General features: G+C 37.1%; 1 protein-coding gene across 6 annotated transcripts in view; it reads left to right on the forward strand.

Moving 5' to 3' along the window:
- INVS (inversin) overlaps positions 1–25286 on the forward strand; it is a 102676-nt gene that overhangs the window by 66115 nt on the left and 11275 nt on the right. For all 6 annotated transcript variants that reach the window (XM_072852878.1, XM_072852879.1, XM_072852881.1 and 3 more), the window contains 6 exons: positions 4504–4659; positions 6120–6349; positions 7957–8063; positions 11375–11587; positions 18747–19048; positions 23208–24015. In XM_072852878.1, coding sequence (XP_072708979.1) covers positions 4504–4659; positions 6120–6349; positions 7957–8063; positions 11375–11587; positions 18747–19048; positions 23208–24015 — 1816 coding nt within the window. The remainder of the gene's footprint in view (positions 1–4503; positions 4660–6119; positions 6350–7956; positions 8064–11374; positions 11588–18746; positions 19049–23207; positions 24016–25286) is intronic.

Raw genomic sequence — 25286 nt, forward strand, 5'->3', positions numbered from 1 at the left:
ACATAGCAAGAAGAAGAAATGCACTGCTGTGCTGCTATGTAGTTAGAGCTGTAATCATGGGAAAGGAAGAGCTGTTCTGTATTTTGAAGAATAAAATGAAATATTATTGCATAAAAAGTCTTCCCTGAAAACGCCTGTTAAAAAATTTGTCAGTAAATAAATACTTTGAAACAATACAGAGCAAACTAACCAGTTAAGTGACTAAATTATCATCATGAAAATCGTAAGTACCATAGTTATTTGTAAAGATAGTGTAATAAAGATTAGAACTGTTGCACTTCTGTTGTCCAAACGAGGTTAAACTTGATATCCCCCAGGTTTATCATCCCATTATCTGCCCAAAGCAAAAGATAAGTATGCAACACAGTGTTTCAGAATTCAAGCATGCAAGTCATGAAATTCAAAGTTTCCTATAGCAACTATGAATTTATGTCCTTTAATGAAAAATTATAACAATTTGTGGTAGAAATATTGTATCTATGTAGTCCTTTCAACAAAAATAGAATAATAGTTCTGACAGAGAGACAGGTGTTGAAGGGTATATGTATTCAACAGTGTTGGAAATACAGGTAATAGTGGAGCTGTATAGTGTGCTGATGACATCCAATTAAAAAAATAGGAGAATGTGGATATATTGGGCATAAATTGGAGGGGTTTGGCAGCAGGGGGCTGCAGGGGTAAGCTGTGTGGGAGGAGGTTGGGAACTACCCTGTGCCAGTCACAGCCAGGTCACAAATTTAGAAGTTAAGTGCAAAAATGTGGTAAAATGATAGCCAAGCTGATAGAGCACACACCTGTGAATAATACAGTAGAGGGCATTTCTCCTGAAAAGAAGACTGTGTTATTTTAAACACACAAGAATGTATATTGCAATGTTTGTTTATATACATTTTAATTTTTTTTTTTTAAGTATACTCAAGCATTATCTTTTGGCTGCACAGACACACAAACTAGCCTAAGCTGCATGCTTAGATTTAGGGAACTTGCAGTGTAGATCTATCCCAACAAAGAAACAAAGATATGCGTTTAACAGCTTTTTTCTTTTCAGATTACACTTCGAATAACATACAAATGGTAAATAAATGCAATGTCAGGGTTGCATGGTTCAGGATTTGAAAGATATTGTGTATGAATATTACTTTCATATAAAAAAATTGACATTTTGTATTTCCTTTGGTGGTATGGTGGGTCTTTACACAAAAAGCCAAATACAGTTACCATAAAATTCTATTTAAATATCTAAATTCTTGCTTTCCTTACAAAAATCTGTCTTTCCAAGTTATGATAGTTGGTAATTTTTGAGTTTAAGAAATAGTGCAACAAATAACATCTCAGTCTTCATGTTTGATGACTTTACAAACTACATACTCTACAATTTTACTCATTTCATCTTTTGTCAGTCTCACCTATATTTGCTCCTTCCCCACAGTTCCCTTTTAAATACCTCACAGTATTTGTTTCAGACCTTAAGGTGCAGTAATGTTGTAGTCACTGTGCAAACCTCCTTACAAAGGGTTTTCTTCTTTGCAGACAATAATCACACACTGTGTTTCTGAAATTACTCAGGTGTGGATTTCATGCTTGAATAATTCAGGTGGTTGGGTTTATTATCTTTCAGTCTTAAACCTTTCATAGCAGTGATGTGTAATCACCTTTTAATCTTGATTTTGTTGTAGGGCTTTTAATCCAAGGAAATGAATGGATTTTCCATTTACTTGAAATTGCCGTTGTGTAGAACACACTAATAGTCTTAAAGTGGGGAACTATGCCGTTCGTCGCTTGCTGTCGAGCAATCTGAACTTTACCATTGTGCAAGCATGTGCAGTAGCATGGGCTTTATTATAGTGAGCTGTAAACTTAAAAGGAAGCCCACCAGAAAATCACTCTCTGATTTCGGACCTAGGTTTTTTTCCGAAGGTTCTTAATCATTCCCAAGTTTTGGTGAGGGAAAAGTAGCGTTGTATTCTGACGGGAAACTATGCACTAATAGAAAATAGCGTACATGCCACTGTGCCTGGGATACAGTTGCTGAGGAGAGTTCGAGGTTGTGTTTTTCTGACTTTTGTGTGCCTACTCAGTTAAGCTCTGTTATAATGTTGCATTAACGCAGCCTTTTGCATTTACTTAAAAAGAGCAAGCTCTCCATTCAGCTTTGCTAGAACATCCAGACTCTCCGTATTGTGTAGGAGAATGACACCAAGGGAAAGGAATTTCCCTCTTCTCAGAGATCAGCGCTGCAGGAGCATTACAGGGGCAGCTTTATAGCTCTGCCGTCACTCCGTACAATGGAGAGGACTCTGTCTGTCGGCTGAACAAAGGGCCTATTGTGACCAGCTGGCCGAAGAATCTCTTCAGTCACCGTGACTCCATCACAGAAAATTTGGCTTACAAGAAAATATTGAGCACAAAGTGCGAAACAAGATGCCTGCGTCAGAATGAGTGATAGGGGGGAAGAACCGGCCAAGCTGACACAGCAGCTCTTTTTCTATTGTATTGTTATACACACCCCATGTGTCATCCGATGGAGTGGTTTACTGCCTTTGGTTTCATAAAAAATGCAGTACAAAAACCAGAACCGAGAGTTTACTGTGAGGTCAGACCATGAAAACCAGGCTCGTCCAAATATACGAAGCGGCAGGGATCTGATTCTTGTCAAACTGCTACTGATAGCCACCCACTCGCATAGCTACTGCATATCTTACTGCTTACAGATATTTTTCATGAGTGCGATGAGTGCCCCTGTGCTTTTTAGCTGCAACAGTTAAGCATCAGTGTCATCTTAAAGGCATGATTTCAATTACTAAGGCAGCACTTCTCATACTGTCTCTGGCTGTGACCCCAGTTCTTGTAGGAAGTGCCTCATTTGTCTGTATCACAATTCCAGTTACTATCACTAATTTTGAGAATGTGTGTTTTAAGGCAACACACTTCAGCTGGATTTCATTCACGAACAGTATGAACAACCTGTGCGTTTTAGTAGTGCCTGTGTAACGGGTTATGCTGGGTTACTGTTTCATAAGCTGTGTGAAGCTGGTACCAGTGGTAAACAGTAGAAGGCAAATACAAAAAGCCTGACTGTTTTGATATTCTGGCTATGGTTCAAGAAGCAATTCCTTCTAACGCTGGCCTTCGTGGTGTGCCTTTCTGTATAATGCCTCTCTGCTGGATCCTGACCCTGCCTTTTTAACTTTAAACAAGTAGAGACATGTAGGTAGTGTTTACAGCCCCACATTTCACTTGCTTGAGCAGACTGAATTCCCACCAAGGATGAATATTTGTGAAATTTCATGGGGAAATATGAATTAACTTTACTAAATGCACATTTATGAATTGCACTGTTTTGTATTTTCATTCTAAGTTATTTTGATTTTGTCATCTGTGAAATATTCTACATGTAAAACAGTATGAGAATGTAGATTATCTGATTTGATTGCTGACTGTAGGAAATAATCCAAAGCATCTTGAAATCAAATTGTAAGTGAAATCACGAATATATGTGTCCTCCATTGGTTTGAAATCTCATTGCTGTGTGTAGTCCTCCTTTCCTTCAAAAAGAACTGTGAACTGGTCGGACTGGCATTTCAACATTTTCCTCAACTCCAGCTGACAGTCCCCACAGGATGCTGTGTTAGGCAATAGCAACTTCAGTTATAGGACACCACGTCTTTACCTCTGGGGTCTAAAGTATATGAAGTAGCTCTGTGTTATTTGTTGGTTTGGACTCAGTGAAGTCTGCAGACGTTCAAATACGAGAGGGCAAAGAAAACTATGGAAGAGTAGGAGTCTGCAGAATCAACTTGCGTAGTTTTCATACAGCTGAACTTCATAAATTGTAGGGATGAGACAAAAGGCAGTATCTGGTCTTTCCATCATCTTTATCTTTTTATTGAAGAAAACAGGGAGCTGCAGGTACTGTGCAAGATGTGGTGGCCTTGCTACATAATTTGTTGTAAAACTTTCTCCAAGTAATTCTGGGGGAAAAAAAAAAGGGGGGCGGGAACAGCTGGGTAGTTATCTGGAGTTAGTTTTAATTGAGACAGCTTTGCTTATTTGAAAGAAATAAAAAAGGTATTTTGGGGAAAACATTGAAGAAATAATGAAAGCTGTCTTTCACTGGCAGTGGGCAGTTTCATCTCCATTGGGGTGATGTAAGAAATGCCACAAAACAGAGGCAGAAGTAGATCATGTTATGTTCTCTTAATCAGAAGCTGCTAACCTTCCACAAATCATCAGTATAAGCCAATCTTGGTGGTGTTAAGGTTAAAATTCCTATTTGTACAAGTTAGAAACATGCTTCAGGGCTAACAGTTTTTCTGCTTATTGCTTGTATGGCAAGAAATTGTGGTTAGTGATCACTTGTTATGATTCTTCAGCTTCTTGTGGTTGAAAACCACCTTTTCCACCAAAATGGTTGAAATTAATTTCTATTTTGACTGTTCTAATTGTGAACCTCCAAAGCTCATGGTATTGTGATTTGTTTTTCCTACTACTTTATTCTTTTAGCGTTACACGCTGCTGCCCTTTCTGGACATGTCAGCACAGTGAAATTGCTGTTGGAACATAACGCACAGGTAGATGCTTTGGATGTCATGAAACATACCCCGCTTTTCCGAGCCTGTGAGATGGGACACAAAGAAGTGATACAATCACTCATTAAAGGTCAGCTGTTACGAATTTGCAAACCTGTTCAGAGTTCTGGTGCTGCTTTCTGTGGGACTGGGAAATAAACAGCATAGCTGAGCAAGAGGTGGAGTAGAAAATTACTTCCCTAAAGCAGGTTTTGTCTGTAAGTACCCTTTGTGGAACAGTGCTAGTAAAGGTAAAAGATTATCAGAGTATTGTGCAAAATGGCTAGAAGAGTTAAATATAACACTTGCAAAATTGCGACAGTACGTTCCAGTCTCTCAAACCACCTCTTCCCCAGCAAGTCATTGTTTTTCTTTCTTTTTTTTTCTCCAGTAAATAAGACCAAATTAAGCTTTCTTCTTTTTTGTGAGAAAGCATTTTTAGGCTGCTTGGAAGATTTTTTGACTATTTGAATGAATCTTTATTTTTTAATGACGGCAGCTATCAAAAATCCTAAATCATTAATATTTTCCTCTGGTTGGTTTTTATAAGCAGTATTTTATTTGTAGACAGAAATAAGATTTAACAACATACACAGTTTTAGATAATTGTAAAAACTGCTGAGTGGAAGAAGTATGGTGAAAGAACAGTGGTATCTTAGATGCAAAATTCTGTCATTTTAACTTCACAGAAAAGTTCTAAGTAGCTGGAAGCAGTCTCCCTCCTACTTGAGATATTATCCCATTTATGGACAGTTGAAGTATCAAGGCTAACAAGTTGCAAGTTTTCTGTCAACCAACTTTTGTTACTGAAAAGTGTGCTTCCCTCTGTGATCTGCTGGGCATATTTTTAACCTCCTGTTAAGCTCTTCCTCCCAGCCCCTGTGCCATTTAGCTTTTGTAGATACAAGAAGCTTGGTTATCAGAATCTGAGTTATGTTTAATTAAATATTTTACGATATAGACAGTCATTGTTGCTGCTTGGTTCAAGTTTTTATATTTGTGGAGTTTTAGTTTTGTACAGATTTTTTACATCTTACAAGAGCACATAGAGAAATTAATTATCTGCATAAAAGAGTCTTAGCATGCTTGAATTAAAAAAAATTGAGCTTTTTCTCAAAAGTGATTCTTACACTGTGAATATTTTATCTTGTCTGCTGTAGAGAATTAAAAAGATATTTCATCTGAAGTCTAAATTTCAAAAGTGATTTTGATGTTAAGAAATAAAAGTTTCACTGAAAATTAATAGGCCTGAAACAAATAAAGGCTAGGTTTTTCAAGGGCATTTGACAAATCTGGAGATTCTAAAGCATCTGAGAGGATACTCAGAAGCTTGTAAAAAAGTTAGATGCCTGACCCTCACTGAAATTATTTCATTCCCAATTAATTTTGATTTAGGTTTTAGGATTTGAGTAATGAAGTTACTTTCAGAAATATTTATCTGAATTGTCAGTTTACTAAATAAGTTCTAGTTGAACATAAACCTATCCTTTTTTTTTCTTTTCATTCAAAAGTATTTTCTTTTTATGTTCAAAAATGTATTTGTTGTTACAGGAGGAGCAAGAGTAGATTTGGTTGACCAAGATGGCCATTCGCCCCTTCACTGGGCAGCCCTGGGAGGAAATGCTGATGTGTGCCAAATCTTGATAGAAAATAAAATCAACCCTAATGTGCAGGACTATGCAGGTAGAACACCTCTGCAGTGTGCTGCTTATGGAGGTTACATTAACTGCATGGTAGTGTTACTGGAAAACAATGCAGATCCAAATATTCAGGATAAAGAGGTATGTTGTTCTTTACTGGGCTATTTAATTAACTTCAGAATAACCATAAATCAAAACATTTTCCTTATCTTCCAAGGTCATTCTCTTTTCTGGGACATAGAAGCATCTTTGCTGCTGTTTATCACAAAAGGAAATGCATCATAATTTTTCCTATGGCTTCACTTCTAAAATCTGAAAGTGAAAAATGAGAAGTAATATTTTAATATGCAGCATGAGTTGATTCATACTTTTCTGTATCACTTTTGACTTTTCCTTGTCAAACTGTGATCTTATGAGGAGTCATATTAGTAATCTGATTTCTTAACATCTATCATTCCTTATTAACAGCTGACATGGGAATGTGATTTTGTAGTCTGTAATGTGTTTCTTCAGCATAGAGATAGAGCAGATAAGATATTGCAAGTGAGATTGCACAAGAACTGCTTCAATTACTTATCCACAGAAGTATCCACATATGTATCACTCTCTCCAGGTGAAAAAAAAGAACACTGATTAGTTTTTATGTTCCTTTGTACCCTTATTCAAGCAGTAAGTGAAATTAGGAGCCAGAATAATTGTGTAACATATAACAGATTTCTTTGTTATATGACATAATTTCTCAGAATTTGGTAGAACTTCATCAGTCAAAAGAATTTCACCCAATTTGTTAAACTTTTCTGTAGCTATTCATTGTAAGGCATGGATAATTCCAGGTAATAGAAAAATGTTTTTTGTTATGGGCTCTACAGAGCATGCTGGGGAGATTTTCTAACCTGCTACCAGCTCTGCATAGCATCAGCTTGACTACAGTTGAATACATCAGCTCCACCTATTTCCCAGAGACACTGCAGCATGCTCTTCAGTCCTTGGGGTTCAGGGTGTCGTTTGCTAGCACCTAACTCAGAACGTCTTCATGTTTTTCTGTGGTACCCAGCCTTCTAGGCATTTCCTACATTTGGAGTTCAGAAAAGCAAGACGCAGACAGGAGGCATGGCCTGGAAGTGAAGGGAAATATCTGTGTTTTGTTGATACTAACAGAGCTTGAGGTATTCATATTGTGGTTCTGTGATCCCAGTCCCAAGAGCGGTCATATATGAGCTGGCTGTATAGAGTGCAGCTTGAGAGTTGGACTCCTACTTCATGTGAGAGAAAATAGACTTCTGAAATCAAGCTCGTTTTGAAAGCACAGCTGGAGTCTTTCTTTGCCTGGGCTGATAAACTTTCCTCAAACTGCATCTGATTTTGAATTCTATAGTAATTCTTTCGGTCTTGTCACAGTGTTTTGGAGCAGCCTAGAAAACAGTCTGAACTACAAAGGTTGATGAGAGCTGCTTCAGACCTGGGCAGCATAGCTGCAAAGAAAGCAACTCTAGAGCTAGTCTCCTAATGCTGTTTTTCAGCTGCTTTAGGGTGAAAAAGCACTAGTGTTGTAATCTTTTTTAAAAAAAAAAGGTTACTTCATTTTAAGTGCTGTATTATTTTATTTTAACAAGGAAGTTTATTTAGAAGAATTAGTTTGCCCTTCATGTCCAGAGAAGCATTGAATTACAGTATGATTTATGACTTTTATTGTGGCATGATGGAGTTTGGGGATAATATTTATTTTTCTTCTGTTCTATTGTTTACAGGGAAGAACTGCTTTGCACTGGCTCTGTAACAATGGCTACCTTGATGCTATAAAGTTGCTGCTTGGTTTTGATGCTTTTCCTAATCATATGGAGAACAGCGAGGAGAGGTATTGCTTGTCTGAATGCATTATTTTGTAATTTAGCAAAAGTGCTACCTACTGATTTAAATGTCAAGTGTTCAGATATTGCCAGAGAATCATGATCTTGTATCTAAAAGGAGTGCTGTAATCTTGGGCTTCAGTGTAAGCAGCTTTTCTAATGTGAAAAATCTCTTCTTTAAGTAAGACATTGCAACTTCAACTGTTTATACTTTTGAACTTTGAACTTACAGAGATTTCTGCAAGTATTTACTCATTCTAGTCTTGTTTGAAATACTGAAGATCTTCTTCATTTATATGAAGTTGACAGTGGATATGTACGGACAAAGGATGAAAAGGCATTTCCGCTGCTGTTGGAGTAGACTGGAATTTTTCTTTTCTATTTGTTAGGAATACAGTGAGAAGAAAGAAAACAGGAGAAATGTAATGTTATGTTCTAAAATAGTGATTACAAATTACCTGGTGGTTAACTGTATTCGAAAGGTCTAGTTTAAAAAAAAAAAAGCTCTTATAATCATAAAGGGACAGTGCATTTGCATCTCTTTTCTTTGTCTTTCATTGACATATAAATAATAGTTTTTTAAAAGTGATTTGGGTTGTGGAGTTTGAATTAGTCACCTGACCATGAAGATAATTACTATTAGCAGAAATTTCTAATGCCTTTTTTAGAGTAGATGACCTCCTCATAATTATAAATAAAATTATGATCAGTATGCCCTATAAATTTGAATATTTCAACATTTTAAATAACTTAAGGACTTTGAAACCCCATATTTTAGTGCTAAATTTGAGACTTACATACTTATCCCAGTTTTTAATTGCTTTCTTCCCCCATCATTTCTCTTTTGTTCTCTACTCTAAACTACTCAGATGTCTCTCCCTTTTCTGTTATTTTTTATTGAGAAACACAAATGAAAGTATTAGTTCCTAATTAAGTAGTGCCAATGGTCTCTTTAGTAATTTTTGATAGAAAATTAAATAAACAGTTGTAATTAAATTACTCTTAATAAGTAAGATTAAAAGCCACTATTTTGTCAGAAAGGAGGCTGCTATTTTCCTTACTTTGTAGAAATGTACTAATGATGCTCAAATGTCAAGATAAGACCTTAGCTGTGGTTTTACTATAGTCGTTCAGTTAGTATCTATTTTTGGTTCCCTTCTGGCATTAATATATGTTCTTGCGTATAATCCTAGATTACTCAAAATATAACTAGCAGTATTCCAAATGTCAGCCCTTAGGCACTAGTCCATGTGCAGAACAAAACAGATCCTCAATATTTCTAGATGAATCAATCTTTAAATATAATTCTCCTAAAAATATATATGTTGTATATAAAAATTGCATAATTGCCTCTTAATAAACATCTACAAAACCTTGTTTTATTGTTAAGAGATTGGAAGTTTGGAAAGTGGAAAAATCAAGTTGAGTGTTGTAAGAGTGAGTAAAAATAACCTAATGGATATGGTTCATCTGTAATTGGATGAAATTGTTTTTTAATCAGTAACAATTTCACCAAATAGTAAATTTTTTTCCGATATACCTATAGAAAGAAGCTTCCCTTCTTCACTTTCTTAGAGCGCAGTATGAGATACCAGTTCAAAATTCAAACATAGTGGTTAAAACTAAATAGGTTTGTGAAAAGATGGACCTGAGATTGCATCTAGGATTTTAAGCAGCCCACTTGCTTGCAGATATGTGATCAAGTGCTAGTCTGGAGGGTGGTAGGTTTGTTGTTCTTTGCAAATTTATTGCGTAATCCAACTTGATGTCCTGGGTGCATCCCGTGATGCCAGGCTAGCTGCTGCTTGACCACCTTCATGCTAAGTTATGTATAACAGCTGACGGCTGATGTCTTCTTTCTTTGTGTGTTTTTCTGTGAAGTCAGCTTGATTTAAAAGCTATCTGCTTTAGAGATAACCAGTGGAAAAGAAAATTTATAACAGGCTTTGAACTGACACAACAGAATAATGGCTGGTTATGAGGAGTGTATGTGAGCAGCCTTGAGTGGGTAGTGTCCAGTCATACAAACCCCTATTCAGATTTGATTTGAGTGATTTTTTACTTTCAAAGGTAGCTCTAATGGAGTTAGAGAATCCACGTTTAAGAATATGGGTCTTCATGACTGGGATCCGTAATATAGTACGTAGTCTTGGTACTTGCATGCTAGTAGCATAAAGTTTACTTTAGTATCTTTTGTACCTGTTAATTAAAATATTCAAAACTAGGTATACTTTAAAAATGTGTTTTTCTGAAATGAGGTCCCTTCTGAAGTTCCCATTCCTGGGTTATCAAAAATCTGTATCTCTTTAAATGCTATCAGCAACACACCTTGACATACAAATTTTCATGTTATGTCATTGTCTTTATTCCTGCAGACACTTCAGTTCAGATACTGTTAATCCTTCCATCAAATCATTGCTGCGTGGCAAGTCCAATTGTGCTTTCTGTCTGTTTTTCTTTGCTTACCAGCATTGCGTCCTAGCAAGTTACCATCAAGAAGAGCCCTAATTTTCACAATCGCATGCATTGACACTTGCCATTTGATAGTCTTGTATTATATGGTCCTGATTATGGTTTGTGACTGATAATTTTCAGTCACTAAATGTCTTTGCCTAATGTTTCCGTGTTGGTGAGGGAGGTATGTAAATTTTCTTCCTGTGTTGACAATGGCAAATTTGGGAATTATTTTTAAAAGAGCTTAGGCATCTTTGACACTATTAAAAACCAAAGGCATTTAATATTTTTAGCACCTGTTTCCATTTGAAAACAGACTTAAGTCTTCCTAGTGCTTTAAAAAAAAATATTATCCCTTGATGCAGATGTAGTCCTGCTGCTTGGTCAGTCATACTGTCCTCAGTCATTGTTATAGAAGCTAAGCCAGATTTGACAGTAAATCTCTAGAACTTAAATTCATATGGAAATAACACAAAAATGGTTTAACTTCCTTTTTAGTTAGATTATATTTCTATATGTGAACCTCAATAACACCTTTTTAAGATTGCTTGCCTAAAGCAGTTAATTATATGGATAGGGTTTGGAGGATTTTGATCCAACAGTTCATAAAGCCTGCCCTCCCCCCCGCCCCATATTAGGAGACTAAAATAAGCCTTAAACATAGTCATGGTGTGTAGAATGAGTAAGACAGGAAAATAATATTTTAAAAATTAGTAAAACAGCCTACTGAAAACAGTGTTTAATCTGTCTTCATACTAGAAGTTGCCTTACTTGGAAATGAGGATGAAGTAAATGCACATTATGATTAGAATTCTAGTTCGATGATAATTGTTGTGAGTTTGGTTTGTTTTGTCTTGTTTTTTAGATACACTCCACTTGATTATGCCTTGCTTGGTGAACACCATGAGGTGATTCAGTTCATGTTAGAACATGGGGCTCTCTCTATAGCTGCTATACAGGACATTGCTGCTTTCAAAATTCAGGCTATCTACAAAGGATACAAAGTTAGAAAGGCTTTTCAAGAGAGGAAGAATCTTTTAATGAAACATGAACAGCTGAGAAAAGATGCTGCTGCCAAGTAAGTGTGAGACTTGAAATCTACTCCAGCAAAAAGACATTTGTCATAAGTTTGTATATATCAGTGTATGATTTTATCTGTTACTCATTATCATTTATTGGTCCTCTTAGTAAAATTCATGAAACTGTAGGAAGCATATAATGGATTTGAATGCTACTACTATACTGTAATAATTGTTAATGCCCAATAAGAACCAAAGCTAGAAATATCAGATAACTAATCTCTTGCCCGCATCTTTAGATCCTAAAGTTGTAACTTGCAGCACTCCTACTATTTGCCTTTTCTGCTGAAGTCAGTAGAAGTCAAACCCATGCATGGAGCAGCTGCCTTTGAAAATATCCTGAATATCTTATGTATTTCTTTTTAATTTGGAGAACTCTGCTTCTTGCTGTGTGGTCACAACTGACTTTACCAAATGAGGTAATTTTATTCCTTGTGATGACAGTCATTTTTAGAAGAATCTGTGATACCCATCTAGAAGATAAAATGAAAAAGGATTGCCTCATGGAAATTTGGGGGTGTTTTTTTAGTTGTTTTCCTTTGTGAGTTTCTGATGTACTTTCCGAAACTTACTAAGCTGTTGTTGATTTGTTTGAAAACAATAGAAACAAAGTCTGTGTACCAAATACGATAAAAACAGAATTAAAATACAATTGGAGTGTACAAGCAAATCAAGTTGTCACATAACAAATTTTATTTAATTGCAGTTTTATGATCTGTAATAAACTGGAGGGGACATTATGTTGTCATCATTCTGCGTACCCATCTGTGCATTCCACAGCTAAAATTGGCCAGGGTGTTGCTACATACAAAAAACTAATATCCCTACTGATGTTTAAAAATCTGCTCTCCAGATAAAAGTAGACATTATGTGGGAATCCAGAATGATGGTGAACTCCTAGATTGAACACACACCCCCCCCAACTATTTCAGTGTATGTATTTAAAACTTACTTTGTAATATGTTATTTTAGAGAGTCTCACTAATATAAATCATTCCTAAGTCTGCATGTTTTTAATTAATCTGTTCTTTTTCCTTTTTTTTTTTCCTCCCCCTTAACAAAAAGTCAACCAACTTCTCATACCTGTACTATTTTCTGGTAACGTTACATTCACTGTATTCAATACCTTTGAAATATTTCTATACAAAAATATTCTCCCATGTTGAACAATCCTATATCAAAGAAATGGTAATTTATAAAATGAAGATTGATGCAGGCCAAAACAACATGCACACTATTATGTCATTGAGCAGAGACATGTATCAGGGAGACCAGTTTGGGTAAGCAGGGAAGCCAAGACAGCTCAAATGCAAAAAGGCAGTATACAGGAGCTGGAAGCAGGGATGGGCTGCAAAGGAAGAGTGAAAACATTGCTTGGGCATGTAGGGATGGTGTCAGGAAAGCCAAAACTCAAATGGAGTTCAGGCTTTCAAGGGATGTCACAGGTAACAAGGTGAGCTTCTGCCTCTGCATTAATAGTAAAAGGCTGAGCAAGAAAAATGTGGGCCTGTTGCTGAATGGTGCGAGTGATTTAGTGACAACAGACACAGGTGTGGCAGAAGTACTCAAAGCCTTCTTTTCTTCAGTCTTCACCAAGAAGGTCTCCCAGGCCTCTGTGCTTAGAGAAGTGGTTCAAGGAGGAGAACTGCCAGCTGTGAATGAGGATTAAGTCAGGGATTGCTTGAGAGAACACAGCCCTGACAAGTCCATGGGACCAGATGGGTTGCATCTAAGGGTGTTGAGAGAACTAACTGATGTCCTTAAAAGGCCACTTTCCAACATCTTTGAAAGGTCACAGAGATCAGGGAAGGTCCCCAATGACTGGAGGAAAGCAAATTCTGCACCCAACTTCAAAAAGGGCCAAAAGAACAATCTGGGGAACTGCAGACTGGTTGGCCTCACTTTGGTCCCTGGGAAACTTATATCAGATATAAGTTGAAACGAGATATTTTGACTGGAAATAAAGAGAAATTTTTTCACCCTTGGGACAATTAAGCAATGGAAAGGGTTGTCCAAAGAAGTTGTACAGTCTCCATCCTTAAAGGTTTTCAAGACCCAACTGGATAAAATCCTGAGCAACCCAGTCTGACCTCATAGTTGATCCTTTTTTGAGCAGAACATTGGCCTTGATGACTTCCTGAGATCCCTTCCAATATGTGTTACCCTATGATCTTATGATCTTCTGGAAGAGGGCAATGTTGACGGGGTGTATAAGCATTAAACATTTTAACAGCCATAAATGTATCAATATAATAGGTGCTCTTCTTCAGTGGGAGTGAAAGTAACCAGTTATTAATAGGTGGCATGGAGAACCTGGCAGGAGGGAAGCAGTGCTTTAGGAGAGTCACACAGAGACAATCTGGGAAGGAGGCATTTAAAAAACAGTCAGACTACCTATAGGTAAAATTATGGACTTTTAAAGTTTTTTTACAAAGAGGCTTTTGTTTTACTCTTTACAAAATCAAGTCTTTAAGAAAATAATATTTAAGGGTTTGAAGCATGTTCAGAGAAAACTTATGTCCAATATATGGGGTTTTGAAAGGGCTGCAGAACACATTCATCACTTGTTCACCTTCCCTTTGAATTTCTTAGAATAAGTTCCTGAATCCATACTTCTGTTTTTACTAAGTCTTCTGGATTTCATTCTGACCAGTTGGAGGGAACTGATTGAGAATGTGGATATGAAAGGAAAATGGATGAAAGTGAGTAAGTAACGCATGATATTTAGGAAGAGAACAACAGCAAGAAAATAAAACAGTTCAGTTAAACAGCCTTCAGTAGATTTAGAAAAATGTGCTAGCAGCAAGAGAGTACAAGTAGGTTATGAGGTTCTTCAAAAAACTGGTAGTAAGGCCTGCATGCTGAGAAAAGACAGGAAGTGTAGCAAGAGAGAAAATACTGCAACTTCAGCAACCTGAAAAGGGAAAGCACATAGTGGAAGTTTGGTGCAATTACTAAAATTGAGGGTAATAATAACATACAATGATAAAATTAAATAAGCTGAGGTGCAAAATGAGAACAACTAGCAAGGGATGTGAGGTATCACAGTAAATCATTGTAAACATACATGCTGTAAAAAGAAGAGCAAAGAGTTGGTCCACAAGTGATGCTAAGAAGGCTGAAGTGTTCTATGTCTTCTTGTGCTTCAGTCTTCCTTAAATGTCAAATGATGTCCATTAGGCAAATGGAATTCGCACTAGTAATGAAGGGCAGCAATGCAGGCTAAAATACTGAAACAACAGTTTAGAGACTAATTGGATGAGTGAGATGATTTCAGATCAGCTTAGCCTGATAAAATTAATCCTGAGGTGTTTAGAAAACTAGGGGATATAATCTTAAAATGGTTACCCTTAAAAACTTTAGGAGGACTGGTGGGACTGGAGAATTCATGAAATGAGCAAAGTGTCCGCATTCTCAAAGGGGAAGAAGAGGAGCCTGTAAACCTATAAACTTCAGTCCCAAGAACCACAGAATTGTTGAGGTTGGAAAGGACCTCTTGAGATCATCTAGTCCATCCCTGCTCAAACAGGGTCAGCTAGAGCAACTTGCCCAGGACCATGTCCAGTCAGGTTTTGAATATCTATGCAAATGGAGACTCCACAACCTCTCTGGGCAACCTGTTCCAGTGTTTGACCATCCTCACAGTCAAAAAAGTGTTTTCTTGTGTTTAGATAGAATTTCATGACTTTTAATTTATGCTTATTGCTTGCTGTCCTGTCAGTGGGTGCTATTGAGAACAGTCTGGCTCCATCTTCTTCATTCCCTCCCATCAGGTATTTATAGACATAGATGAGATTGCCCCCTGAGCCTTCTCTTGACCACGCTGGATAGTCCCAGGTCTCTCAGCCTCTTCTCATACGAAAGGAGCTCTAGTCCCTTAAGCTTCTCCACGGCTTTTCACTGGACTCATTACAGTAACTCCATACCTTTCTTATCCTGGAAGGGGTAATCAAACTTCTATGTATCTGGAACATAACAAAGCAAGAAGTAATGGCTAGTCTGAATTTGCTAAGAACAAATTATATCAAACAAACTCAATTTTCTTTTGTGACAGAATAACAAGTTTTGTGGCCATGGAGAAACAGTAGCTGTCATTCAGACTTGACTAAGTTTTCATACTTTCTCATGTGCCATTTTCATTAGCAAAGTAGGGCAATGTAGCATGAATTAAACTGCTATTAGATGGGTGAAAACTGCTTGGAAGAACATATGCAAACAGTAGTTCTTAATGGTTCAACTTTAAACTGGAAGTATATATTGATGAGAATTTCACATAAATCCATCCTGAATCTGATACTATGCAGTATTTTCATTTAAAAAGTAAAATGTTAAATTTGCAAATAGCACCAAGATGCAGAAGACTGTAAGCACACTGAAGACTAAATTAGAAATCAGAATGGTGTTAAAATACATATGAGAAATGATTGAGGAAAAAGTAGGTAGATAGGTAAGGACAAATGGACTGCTCTACACATTTGGGAAGACCAGTCAACATAGGAATACTGGACAGAAATTAACTGTCTTCTTAGCATTTTTATTAAGGACTATCTGTTAAAAGGTTGTAGTAGATCAGAAGCTGAACATGTCGTGAGTTAACAGTGTCATGCTTTTAAAAACAAGCATCATGCTAGATTGTATAGCAGGAGGTGGCTGTTTATATAACATGAAATATAACTCCTCTTGGTCCAGATAAAGCTTCAGCAGTAGTAGGATCATACCTGGAGAACTATTTTCAGTTATGATTTTTTAAATAACTTTTTTTTTGCAAGGATAACTTTAAAAATGCTCTCCAGGCACATGGACATGTTCTAAATTTAAAACATCCTCCACAGAGTAGATACAAAAAGCAAAGTGTTCTTAGCAGAATAGAAAAGGTTGGATTCATCTTAGCAGGATCAAAAATTCAAACCATCTCTATGTTTTCACAAATGCATAAAGCTGAAACTGTTCCTTTCCATCTGCTAAAGACTCAGTTTCCATTCTCTCACTTTTGTAATGAAATACAAATTTATGACCATTCAGGACAAAATTCTGTTGCAATTATAGTGGAAAATGTTGGCCTGCCAGCTCTGTTACCACTATTGAGCTGTAGTTGTCTAACTTTAGAGCCCAAATTTGGATCCTGTTGAGTCACCAGAACCTCCCGAGAATGACTGAGAGCCTTTAAGTTAGGAACTTGTCTACTTCCGTTATTTGTTCATGAAACCTAGTCTCTCAACTTAGACAGCAGTAAAACTTGGAAGTTTTAATTTTGAAAATATCCTTCATTGTAATACAAAATGAATTTCTGACTAAATAAAGCAAAACACAAGGGGAGGTTCATAAGTATTCAGGAGTCTGTTAATCTGCTAAGCTCTACTGTGACAATTAGGACGATGGTCTATGAATAGGGAGCTTTGAAATCCCTTCCATTTATTATTTCTTCAGTTTAATCTGAAAAATTAGCACACAAACAAGACCTTTTTTAAAAAATCCCATTTTACTTCGTCTCAGTTTCTGGTCCTGTGTCATTTCAATAACTTTACAATTGGTATGTTGCTGAAGTTAATGTTTTGAGTTAATCTGCTCACCCAAAGAGTGCAGGCCACTCTGGCTGGATTGTGTATCACACAACCCATCTCACACTTTTTTTTTTAATACCCTGAATGGAGGATACTGGTAATAGGCTGCTTGATTCTTGTGAAGAAAAGAAAATGACTATTCTGTGAATAGTAAGATCTGATTTATCAGCTCAAATAGCAGAGTAATGGCAGTGAGATCCATACTGTACACGAGACAGATATCCCCATACAGTCCGGTTGTGGAATGCCAATATTATTTGAAACTAGCCACTTGCTTCCATGCCAGAGGGAATACTGAACCTCAGGCTGCCAGGAGTGTATTTTTTAGATCAATTAACAGCTTTTCAGGTACAAAGTTCAATCAGCTTCTTCTGCAGAGCGTACTTGATAAGATAGTACTGACAGATAAAGTTAAGGCTTCTCCCTGGCAGCTCACACTGAAATGACATATACTGGCATTGATACGACTCACAGGAACTGAGGATGGCATGCTGCATAACTAACCTGTCATACGCTGTGCTGTGAGCTAATGTGTCAACAGTCTGCAAACTACGTTGTAGCATTGGAAGCAAGTTAAAATATCAGGCAGCTACATGATACGACATTTACCACCTGTCCATTCTAACAGGAAAAGTGTCACTTCATCTTACAACCAGTGCTTAATTTATAAAAACAAATTTAATGGTAGGTAGGTGTGTAATGTTTGCTATGTGCTATTGGGTTTATTCTGCTTTGTAGGAAAAAGAATTTAAAAGCTAAAGTGCAATGACATCCCACTGTATTTCAAAATAGGCTGCAAAACTTCATTCAACAGATGCGTCTTTCCTAACCTTGTCCAACATTCTCTTTTATATCTACACTATTTGAGAGATGCATGGCTTCTTTCATTTTTGAAAACCAAATGTCATAATTGCAATGGCATACTATGTGCACACAAGTTTTTAATTCACATCTCATATTTTCAGTATTTATCATTTGTATAATGTATAATCTGTTTATGTAAAATAAATTACCTACCAATGATAAATATATAGCAGCAAGTTAGGACCAGTAGCTAGTTTGAAGTTGGTTTATAATTGTCTGTATTAATTATGACAGAGGTAAGTATGAAAAATAATTTTCAAAGAGATGACGTCTTTTATAAAGTTTTCTGATTTTCAAATACAGTGCATTGCATTACTACTTATATTAAAGCATTGTTCATTACTAATTACAAACATAGTTGTTAGTATCATATTTCTTGTCTTCTGACACCTCTTCAAAATCGTGCTTTTAATTTTTGTATATTTATAAAAAAACTAAGTTTCATTGTTTTCAATAAGGGAGTGTTTTAAAATCAGTTCAAACCACCGCAAACTGAATGGGCAGCTGGCTTATAAGGACTTAACCATCATTAGGCTGTAGCTGCAAGTCAGTTGTTCTTTTGGATCAAGCTAAGACACTTCAATGCAATAGGTGCCCCTTTCTCATCAAAAGATGTTATAGTCAAGGTTTTATTGTGGCAGTGTCAGGTTTCTAGAGAGGAAGGTGTTCACGTTAGATACAGGCTCCCAAGATTTTGTCTTTGGAATTCTTATGGTATTGACTATAATTACAGGAAACGTGAAGAGGAAAGTAAGAGAAAAGAAGCCAAGCTGCAGAAAGGGATGCAGAATGTGGAACAAAATAGGTTTCGAGTGCAACAGAATCCTACAAATCGGGAGAAGACCACGGGCATCTCACAGTTACCTAATAAACCAACTGATATACAGAATAAGAGACCTCTCTCCCTCAATGCTTCACAAATTCAACCAGGGAGAAACAGTAGAGGTTCACCTAAAGCTTGTCACCACAAAGGGTCACCAAAGGAGAGTTGCCTGTCAGCAGAGCCTCAGAGTGAAGGTCATAAAATCAGGCAAGGTTTGTAGTCTTTTTTAATTGTCTTGATTATCTTCTTTGTCCATATCTGGGTGTGTTTTATATATAGGACCTGTTTTATATTTCTGTCATTTCTTGTTCTTTCATTATTTAAGCAATTCACATAGGACAGAGTTAGATACAGATTCTTTTACTGCACATGTTCTGTCAACGTAAGTAGTCAAAAATACCAGTACCTGCAGTGTCTGTAAAAATACCTAAAATATGTGAGAACAGGTTGTTGGGAGTTGTTCTATTAGTTGCACTGTTTGGAGAAAATGAGATTAAAGATATTTGTCGTATCTGTGGGATTCTTGAAGAACATTAATGGAGAAATTGTAACTCTTGTTTTTAAACAAGGTTAAAATGAGGGTTAAATTGTTCTAAGTGACATATCTAGCATACCGAGGGAGCTGTTCAGGCAGCTTCATTCTCCATGACAGGGTTCTCCCATGATTTGTCTTTGAAGTCCTCTTGTTGAGAACACTCTAGGTTATTTTTTGAGAAGTGAGACTGTTTTTAGAAATTATACTATGAAATAGTGTGTCGAAGCTCTTCCTGTTACTTTTCTTGCCCTGCTCCACTCCTTTATTCTGTATGTAAATGCATCATCAGTTTATCATCATTTCTCGATCACTCCTATATTGGTTTTTGCAAGATATACATTTTAATAACATTTCAATCAGTTCTGACTTCAGCCAGCTATAGGAGCCCATGGCTCAAATCTTTCAAAACTGGTCCTATTAAAGCATCTTTGTTATAATTAGAAGGAAAAATTGGATAAGTAGTTTATTTAAGGTAAGTTGCAAGACCTCCTTCTCAGATGTAAAATTATTGCTAACTCCTCTGGAAATTCTGCTAATCAGAATATTATGATAATCCAAAGAAAAAGAAAGTCAAAGAGCTCTTCCTACTGAATCATTTTACCTAGGTTTCTTTAGCTTTTACATGGAAATGTGTTGGTAAACAGAATACTTGACTATATTTTCATAGTAAAAGCAGATATATATATCTTAGCCTAACAGATACTATGATAACTAAGTAATGATAAACAGAGGTGTTTAAAATTCTAGCAAGCTTTTTCTGCATGTGTATTAACTTTATATTAATTAAAATATTCAGATGGCTAAGTAAAACCCGTAAGAATAATCAGAAACAGTGGTTGCCAAATGAAAAATGGATAGTTGTAATGAACAGTGAGGAGAAATTGGTAAGTATAGAAAAAAGGGAAAGGAGAAAGAAAGATGTGGGGAGGATTAGAACAGTGAAGGGGAGAGAAAAGAAGGACAAAGAAATTATAAAGGAGGAATGAACAGCTTTTTCTTTTACTGACTCCTCTATCCATTCTTTGCCAAAATCTTCCATTGGTTGTGCCAATGGAAACTGCATTGCATCAGTCAGACTCCCACTGTTTCTTGGAACAAATACAGTGATTTTGCACTGAGAGAATGACCTAAGGAAGTAGGTAGTAGGTAACTACCCTGTAGTCCATGGAACCTACCCTACAGGGTAGGTAACCCTGTAGTCCATGGGAAACATAGACTATAGGGTCAAACTGACTACAGAGATCAGGACTGAATTTGCCAAATTTTCTGCAGACGATTCTAATATTGATACTTATATTTGAAAAAATGCATTAATGTTCAGTTGTCTATACTACCCTTCACAGTAACCTAGGGAATTCAGACCAGCAGCAAATGCTAGCACCATGTAGCTTGGACTTTTGATTGAAGGCTTCCCTGAAGTTGGAGATTTCCTGAATCAGCTATGCCAGAATAATTTTTCCATGTTGATGGTTTTAAAATCATATGGGCTATTGCCTGGAGATGTTTTGCTTTTCGATATAACTTTAAAAGCAGAATATAATTTCTGCAAAAGATAGAATTTTAAATAGAAAATTCTTCACTATTGTTTATTATGTTTCTTCACCATGAGTGTTGAGCACAAAGAGAACAAAACTCTTTACTCAGGGTTCTTGTTCTTCTGAAAATACATGATAACATGTCTACTTCTTCTACAGCAAGACCAGTTTACGTACAGAGATTGTAAAGAAAGCCCCCTCTTGCCTAATCCAAAAAGCCTGTGTTTGAAATAAAATGCTATGCCATTTTTACATAAGCAATCTCTTTTTGTTATTGGAATAATGCCAGGAAAGTTGGCACAGTAAAGGATCAAATTATGAAGTTCTTTAATCAGTTCTCATTAGGTGTTTTAATCAATTTTCTTGTGACCAAAACTTTAATCGACTTCATTGGATGTTTTATTGGAATTAAATATAAATTTACATCCTGTGGGCTGGCACTTAGAAAGCTTTTCAGCAATTGCAAACAGATTTTTTGCATCTGCTAACAATATATGAAAACTGTGATTTAGTTGGTGGGTCTCTCCTGATCTCTTCTCCACTCAAAAGTCCTCTTTCCTATGTATGTTATCTCATTTGCCTTAATTATAGTAGCAACAGGTAAATTCTTTTTTGTGCTCTGTACTTCTTATTGCTTGGTCTTCCTATCTAAGGAAGTTTATTTCAACCTCCAAAGATGATGTAGAATACTTAAATGTTTTTTTCTATTCCCCAGTTATCCAGTTGTTCAGATGGGGAAGTTTTGCACATACTACTTTAACGACTTAAATGTGTTACAGTAAATGCATTCTACATGCCATACGTACAAACCAGGTAGCAGGTTTTGGTGAGTTGAGTATGACAAGGCCATTTTTAAAAGGCTGTGTTCTTTTTCCTCACCACGGTAAAAATTAACTTGTTGGGAGATCAAAATAGTGTTGTGACCGTGCTGGAAATTTCATACGTTTGAATTGACTATCAGCCCTATACCATTTTTATTGATGGCACTGACAATTTTGTACGTGGCTTCATTAAGAGTGGGATTATGCCTACAGAAATCTTGGCTTCCAAAGGCACATTTTAAAAATTGTCTGTTCCCCTGGTGTAATGAGAGAGAGAGAGGGAATTTCCTTCTTTGTTCTGGGAGATTAAAATAATCTATTAAAATAGATAAACCCAATAATTAATTAAATCAATAAGATATTAAAATAGATTAAAATAATAGACTTTTTCTCCCATCCCAGAACATACAGGGCTAATTACCCATATGGCAATCGTGTATAAGTTATGTTAACCTCTCAGCCCATGCTGACCTGTCGCCATGATAAATCTTCTCTGTTGGAGGCGACATTGATGATAATCCTGAGTTTCTTCTGTATAATCTGTTAATCTGCCATATTCTGTTATCCAGTCAAGGGAGTATCCTGTAAAAGTGTTACAGTGAGGATAAATGTAGCATGGTTTTACCAGGTTTTGGATAATCCAGATTATTTTCTGTGATTCCATTATATCAAAGATATCTTTATTTTCTTTTTCCCCTCTTACCAACCCTTTAATACCCTGTCTGTTACATTGCATCCTGTCTGGTCTGTTTTCTCATTCCCCTGTTAGTTTCCTAACAAAATAGAAGGTGGATGGTAGATGGAGATTCTCAGTTTTGCACTCCAGTCTGGCTTCCGAGTCATCCTCACAAGAGTGTTTAGAAGCAGTTATCACACAGGATTTATTTTCCCACCCTAGGCTTGGAAAAGAAATCTTGCAGCAAGGGAAAAATGGGAAGGACTTCATAGTTTCATTTAAGATGTCAAGGAAAGTACTGAGAAGCCAAGCGCTTTGGGTTTCCTGGGTCAGGGGGGTACCCTGTCCCTGTCATCATGTGCCAGGATGCAGGGTGGCTAGAGCAGAAGCTTAGCAAATAAGCTTGAAACAGTGAAGGTCTGTTACCGTGTCTTCACTGGCACGAGCAGGTGTGTTCATGGGGCTGCATTCCTGCACCACGTGGTGAGCTGGTTTCTTTGGAGAACACCAGTGTATTCAGGTTGGTGAAGAAATAGTTTCTCCCTGTGAACTTTTTTTAGGCATCTAACTCAAATGGAATGTGAGAAAGAAAAATACTTGTAGAGCAGTAAGCAAATGAAGATGTTTGGGACTGTACTGTTCCAGGCAATCATATCCTCTTCTGATTCTTCCTGCTTATACATTTTTTCATTAAAGTAAATCCTAGTGTGCCTCAAAAGTAACTGAGAAAAAAAAATTAAGAGATATAAAGTATGTTTTGCTAGATCAGAGACTGAATGTTGGTTTCCATTTCTCTGTCTAAAGATTCATTGAGGAAACACATCAAAAGCAAGTCAAGTTGCATCCATTTCCATTGTGGCAAAGCAAAAGAGGGAACAAAAGTTGAGGTGAAACATCAGGTCGCAGCTGCTCCAGAACTGGATGGAGAAAAGCACAAGGAGCACACTGTCGAGGCAACGGGTGCTTGTGCTCGGAGGAGCAGAAGGCATACTTCTTCTGCTTGCAGGACTGCTAGTGTTGGGGAAAAATTAAGAGATCAAAGTCAGTCTTCATCTGGCAACAGAGACCACTGTGAAAGAATGGCTGTGTTCTTCTGCAACGTCAGCTGTACTGGTGGAATTGCAAGAAACTCAAAGCAGTGTGAAGCTTCTTCCAAAGGCAAAAGGCATCAGCAGAAATCCAGAAACAATGAGGTAAATGATGAGCGATGTTCACCAGCTGGCTCTAGTAGACCAGGAAGTGCCAAAACAGTATTTGTAAACACCAGAAATGACAGCGTGCGTGCTGTAGAACAAACTAACAAAGTGGGAAATAACGAATTAGCAAAAAAGGCCTCCCCTTTATTGTCTGCTGAGGCAGAACCTACCGGAACTGTGCCAAGGAACCCAGCAGCGTGTTCTGCTCCTGATGACAGTTTGAACTTGGAAAAAACAGGCAGAATTGGATCCAGGAATGCAGATGATCAGCTATGTTCTGTCGCATGGCAAAGTACAAATATTGAACTAATCCCTCTAGAGATTCGAATGCAGATAATAGAAAAAGAAAGAAAAAGAAAAGAGCTGTTTCGGAAGAAGAACTATGCTGCTACAGTCATACAGAGGACATGGAGACGGTAAGACTACTGTTTCAGTAGCTACAGAAGAGTGAGATACAGTAGATGTAAATTACATGAGCCTTGTTGTCAATGTGCTCTATTTGGTCCTTTTGCTTACACCTTACCAGTGATAAATCAGGAATTTAATAATCTTTCACCAAACAAGTGGAACTGTGTTCCAGTCATTGAGTTACATTAGTAAGTTCATAAAAAGTGCAAGGTAAGTGATGATTTTTAATAATTGGAGAAGTTATTAAACTTCTATTTCAAGCACTGTATCCTGATTTTGGCTGGGATAGAGTTAATTTTCTTCCCAGTAGCTGGTATAGTGCTGCATTTTGGATTTAGGATGAGAATAATGTTGATAACACACTGATGGTTTAGTTGTTGCTAAGCAGTGCTTACACTGGTCAAGGACTTTTCAGCTTCCCATGCCCTGCCAGGTGCACAAGAAGCTGGGAGGGGACACAGCCAGGACAGCTGACCCCAACTGGCCAAAGGGCTATTCCACACCATATGGTGCCATGCTCAGTATAGAAACTGGGGGGAGTTGGCCGGGGAGCAGCAATTGCTGCTCGGGGACTGGCTGGGCATCAGTTGGTGGGTGGTGAGCGGTTGCATCACTTGTTTTTCCTGGGTTTTGTTCCTTTCTCACTCTCTCTCTCTCATTGTTTTCCTTTTCATTACAATATTATCATTATTATTATTATTTCATTTTATTTTATTTTATTTCAATTATTAAACTGTTTGTTTCTCAATCCACGAGTTTTCTTACTTATGCTCTTCAAATTCTCTCCCCCATCCCACCAGGGGCAGGAGGGTGAGGGAGTGGCTGTGTGGTGCTTAGCTGCTGACTGGAGCTAAACCACAACACTGATATTCCTTTAGAGAATGCTGATCAAGATTTGCCTAAGCCTAGAGTTCACTGCTGTCGTGTTCATTAGCAAACTTGCACATGTAGGGATATAGGGTTTTTTCTGGAAAAAGGTTTTTGTAACCAGATCGTTCAGCACCATTTACTGACACACTTGAAATTGTATTCTGACCTGACTTTTAACTGGATAACCAAACCACAAGAGATTTGGAAGCTTGGATGGAGTCCATTGCCAAAACTTGAAGCTAACTGGAATAACTTGATTCAGCAGAAATGACTGCTCTACAGAAGAGGCAGACAGGAGGGAGCAAGATGTCCCAGTGTTTGCTTTCCCCAGCATTGTCCTGCTTTCATGAATGCATGAGTTTTGACCTCAGAAATACAGTCATTCTTGATATATGTGCTCCTTAATATT

The sequence above is a fragment of the Ciconia boyciana genome, chromosome 2 (genome assembly GCF_034638445.1).
Source record: "Ciconia boyciana chromosome 2, ASM3463844v1, whole genome shotgun sequence".
Classification (NCBI taxonomy): domain Eukaryota; kingdom Metazoa; phylum Chordata; class Aves; order Ciconiiformes; family Ciconiidae; genus Ciconia; species Ciconia boyciana.